General features: G+C 51.5%; 1 protein-coding gene across 1 annotated transcript in view; it reads right to left on the bottom strand.

Annotated features, from left to right (window-relative positions):
* The window catches only part of Mocos (molybdenum cofactor sulfurase), a 48823-nt gene extending 46399 nt beyond the window's left edge, over window positions 1–2424 (bottom strand). The window contains exon 1 of the mRNA XM_050134861.1: window positions 1914–2424. Coding sequence (XP_049990818.1) covers window positions 1914–2049 — 136 coding nt within the window. The 5' untranslated portion in view covers window positions 2050–2424. The remainder of the gene's footprint in view (window positions 1–1913) is intronic.
* Between the last annotated feature and the right edge of the window lie 2430 nt (window positions 2425–4854).

Consider the following 4854-nt stretch of genomic DNA (forward strand, 5'->3'; position numbering starts at 1 on the left):
AGAGAGAGAGAGAGAGAGAGAGAGAGAGAGAGAGAGAGAGAGAGAGGAGAGAAAGTTAAAGAACCTATATACCATCACCATGGATGTTAAAAGGCTTCAAATGCCAACCTGGAGGTGGCTACTACCAGCTAATGTCAAGTTTGGGTGCAGCTCGCTGAGGGAAAGGAGCCAGAGGGACATGTACCTTTATAAAGCGTTGAGGGTGTGAGAGATCAGGGTCAGAGAGGATTTGAGAAGATTAGGGATCCATGTCACCGAAATAATTACTCCCTGGGACCTGGGATTTGTTTCAGAAAAAGAGGGGCCTGCTGCCCTCTGCACCTGCTTTGTATTCATATCAGACTACTTCTGATTGGTAGGCAATTTCCCTAGTAAGTGCAGGGGAGGGAGGGAAGGAAGGAGGTAGCAAAGAAGCTAAGTCTGTCTCCAGGCAGTGAGGAAGCACGGGAAGAAGGGGAAGAAATAAGTTGGAAGGCTCCCGCTACTGAGTAGAGAGGAGGTTTCACCTCCCCGACGCCCCCAATGAATAATTAGTTACTATTCCAAGACTAGTAAAAGGCTGTTCTGCCACACACAGCAGGGACAGGCACCCCGAGGGATCAAACAAACAAGTGTACCCTGGCCCGTGACCTTCCTGCTCCACCGTAGGTTCTGAAGTTTGCTGAAGCACCCCCTTCCCAGTCAAGTTCCAGGACTAGTGGTGAGTTCTCAGTCTGCAGCAGTAGGCCGGGCTACACCTGCAGTTAATCTGAGCTTAACTCCCGACTCAGTCAACAGGTTCCACCTGTGATCCTAAAGTGTGTGAGCCAGTCCAACCCACGGGTTCACAGGCTTGTCCTGTGAAAGCTCAAATTGCATGCTTCTCTAATTCTTCCAGTTCCCCAGCAAGCCAGAGCTCATGTAGAGCATTGTTCTGGCAACAGAAGAGAGAAAAATGAGGCTTGGTGCCAGGCGAGCTTGGGGCACGCCTTTAAGTCCAGAGCATCAGGAGCAGAGGAAAGAGGATCAAAAGTTCAAGGCAAACCTCGACTACCTAACGAATTCAAGGCCAACCTGTACTACGTGACTACACAGAACCGTGTTTTTTTCTTTCTTCCTTCCTTCTTTTCTTTCTTTCTTCTTCTTCTTCTTCTTCTTCTTCTTCTTCTTATTATTATTATTATTATTATTATTATTATTATTATTATTATTATTAGGTTCCTCTGTAGCTTTTGGAGCCTGTCCTGGAACTAGCTCTTGTAGACCAGGCTGGTCTTGAACTCACAGAGATCCGCCTGCCTCTGCCTCCCGAGTGCTGGGATTAAGGGTGTGCGCCACCACCGCCCAGCAGAATCCAGCCTAAAATATCAATAGTAATAGTAATAATGTTTCAAAAAGAATACAGAGAAGGCATCCCTATAGAGAGAGGGTCGTGGCCTTGAGAGACCTGTCTGCTGATCGCTGTCTTGGCAATCGCTGGTCACCACCACAGAATCACTTTTCCAAACTGAATATAGTGGCCTCCCGCGCACCCCTGGCATGTATGGGGCATCCGAGAAACACCTCTGCTCAATATTATGAATTGTGTGACCTTGGCTGAGATGGGGTCTTTAGGATGGGGTATTCTCCCAGCAATAGAGGAGGGCAAAGGCTCTATTTGAAGTGTGTGACGAGACCTAAAGAAAGGCCAGGCTGGTCTCGCACCACGGAGCACTTGTACAATTGTAGCAAGAAGTTTGTTACTGCTGAACGGACAGCGCGGAGCCGGCTACACCCACACAATCTCTCCCAGACTTTCGATTCCAGAGGAGTCCATCTCTTCTTGGCCTTTTAGCTAAGATCAAGTGCAAAGGGCACCTCCAAATGAGACAGCGCGCCTCACACGCTGGTTCCAGCCCCGCAAGCCACCGCGTATTCCCGCCCCCACCCCTCACCTGCTAAGCGGCCGAACTCCAGGTCCCGCAACTCTCTGCGCAGCCCGTAGCCGTGGGCCAGGCGCGGTGCGATGGCTTCTGGGTGGCGCTGGAAGGCCGGGGCCTCAGGTCCCCTCTCTGCAGCTCCGCAGGCCATGATCTGCCGGCCGTCTGAAGGGTTCAGGCCACCTAGCCCGGGAAGTGCGTGAGGCCAGCGACTCAATCCAGGCCGGCAGAGTGACTGGGGTCCCCACCCAGGGGCGGCGCCTCGCGGGCCAGCCTCCTCTCAGCGCGCTGACTCACCGGGCACTTTCATTTCTAAGTGGCCTTTGACCGCCAGGGACAGGACCCAGCTACGCTCTTCCCGGTCTCGCTACTCAGGTGACATCCAAGACACCTGGGCGAGAGTCCTGGGATGTCCCCGCGCCACTGAGGCAAGTGGAAGGAACAACGGAGTGCATGCCTTCTCGCTAAGCATATGTGACCCCGGTTCTCCTGGCCCAGAACCGGGGACCCTCACCCCTTGAGCTCCAGACTCGCAAGGGAAGGACACTTGAACTGCTGTGGTCGCCAGCGCTCCGCGTTTCAGAGCAAAACCACTGGGCTGCTTGATAAACTCCCAGCGATTGTGCAACCTCGGAGCCCGGAAGCTCTAGTGTGACCCAGTCCAGCGCTGCTAGTGGGACGGGCTCTCCCTCCTGCACCCTGACGGCTCAGAGCGCAGCGACTGTGTGCCAGGGCACTGCTGAGAGAGTCAAGCAAACCAATCAGCGCAGAGTAGGGGTCAAGGACAAGGAGGCGACAGGTGTGCCAAGTGCCATCAAGATCTGAAAAGGACTGGGATGGGAAGGTGTTTAGTTGTGGAATCCCTGGTGGCACGGGAAGTGTGCTCAGACAAGGCGGGGTGAGGAACTAAATTTGGAGGGCTTCACTAGGACACGGTTCTCAGGACTTCCATGTACTGAGAACTAGGAAAAAGGCTCACATCCCTGCACAACTGAGAGCCCAGACTGCGGCCAGACATCAACAGCTGGGAAACCAGAGGGGGAGCCACCACGCCCAAGTTTGAAGCCTGGGTCGAGGTCAACCACTCCCAACCCAATGTTCTGGGTTAGAACCAAAAAAATGCAGTGGGATGGGTGATGGTGGCAGAGAAGCCCAGTGTTAAGTGCGCCTTCTTGCTTGGTGCTGCTCAACATTTGGGCAGGAGTGTTCTGGCCGGAACAGTGAGGTTAGGAGGTCCAGAGAGTGCAAAAGTAATGGAATTCAGGGACAATGAGGTCCCGAACACTGGCTCAGGGATTGGGAGACTGGGAACTCAGGCTCAGAGAAGCAAAGTGCGGCTCCATCCAGGCCCTTTAAGTGGAGACTGTCAGTCAGTACGAAATATGATATTGTCAGGCTGGAGAAACAAGACACACGGAAGGCTTGAGTGCCACAGGAACACAGAAAAGAGGTCAGAGTGGTGACGGTGGGACAGAGAAAGTACAGGGAGGAGAACCAGAGGACAGGTCATAGCAGCCTGTGAGGGTTAGCATACCGTGCTCTACAGTGACCTAGTGAGGTCAGTTCTGTCAGAGCTGCCTTGCAAGGGCCAGCTCAGATGGAGAAGCAGCTCACTCAAGGGTGATCCCTGGAAGACCTTCGCCTATTGGTCTTGGAGGAAGTCGGGGGGGGGGGGGCTGTCCAGGCCTACCATCATGAATCAAATCTCCAAACAAGTGAGCATGAGGTTGGGGTGGGTATTTCCTAAAAAGCAAATTTGGTTTAGATCATGCATATAATTCTGTACATCCACCTAAGTAGCATGGGCCTCCCTAAAAGAGAAGCTGCAGGTCTAGCTATTGGGGCGGTTTGGAAATCAGAAGAAGGCCAGTTGAGCAATGGTGTAGCCTTCTTTCCAAAGCACTGCAATTTAGTGCAGTAGAACGAACTAGACAGCAATGGAAAGAAAAACACAGGAAGCTCCCTCCCCAGAGGGACTGGAGAGACCTTTTCTGTGGGTAGAAGCTGGAAAGGCAGCTTGGAATCATGAAGAGATTGGAAACAAGGGTCCATTATATTTATATTCATAATGTAATGTTCAAAACAAAACCCAAGAATACTAGCAGAACATAGCTCTCAGAGTGGGCACACCCAAGTGGGCTCCTCCTAGAGCTGTTTTCCTGGAGTTTGATTTATCCTGCGTTCACTCAGAAGCCACCCCTCCTCTCTTCCTTCTGTGCTGGGACACCTCACCTCCCTCCGACTCTTTGCCTCTCAACTCTATACCACCAAGAAGAGGAAAAGATATTAGTCATTCTACATAGCAAATGACAGGTAACAGATTTGAGGATGCTCCCTGCGGGCTTATTTGCCTTAGCAAATCAATGATACACTCCCTAATTCCGTAACTGGGTGACAATGCACCCTGCTAGGTGTTGTGAACAAATGAAAGCCATTCTGGGGTTAGGGGTGTGGCTCTGTGGTAGTGTTTTCTGGCATGGGAAACCCTGGATTAGAACTTCAAAGCAGCAAGTGGGGAGGGAAAGAGGGGGAAGAGTGGAGAGAGATGGGGGGAAGGAAGCAGAGAGAAGAAAGACTAAGACGCGGTGGAAACTGTGACTCCAAACCCAAAGGGTCTGGGGCGGGGGATTCATTTTCCAGCTTCTCATTATACTGAATATAGGCACAACCCTAAATTCCAGCCAAGGATATTGGACAGAACTGTGTGGGACTTCAAGAAACTCCCTTAGTTAGGGAAAGGTCTTTCTCCTCTTTCTTAGCTGGAATGCAGAGATCATGGCAGGGGGCCAGGTAGCTGGCAGGTGGAGGAGGACTGGGGCAAGTTAAAAGCCTGGGACTCTGATGTTGTTAATTCCCTATCCATTCTGGGCTGCCTAATTTGACTCATTCTATTTGAGAAATAGTCTATCTTGTATAAAGGAGAAAGGTAATTTTGCATTTTCCTTCATACACAGTT

The sequence above is a fragment of the Alexandromys fortis genome, unplaced genomic scaffold (genome assembly GCF_014885135.2).
Source record: "Alexandromys fortis isolate MF-2015 unplaced genomic scaffold, M_Fortis_MF-2015_v1.1 scaffold_25, whole genome shotgun sequence".
NCBI classification, from domain to species: Eukaryota; Metazoa; Chordata; class Mammalia; order Rodentia; family Cricetidae; genus Alexandromys; species Alexandromys fortis.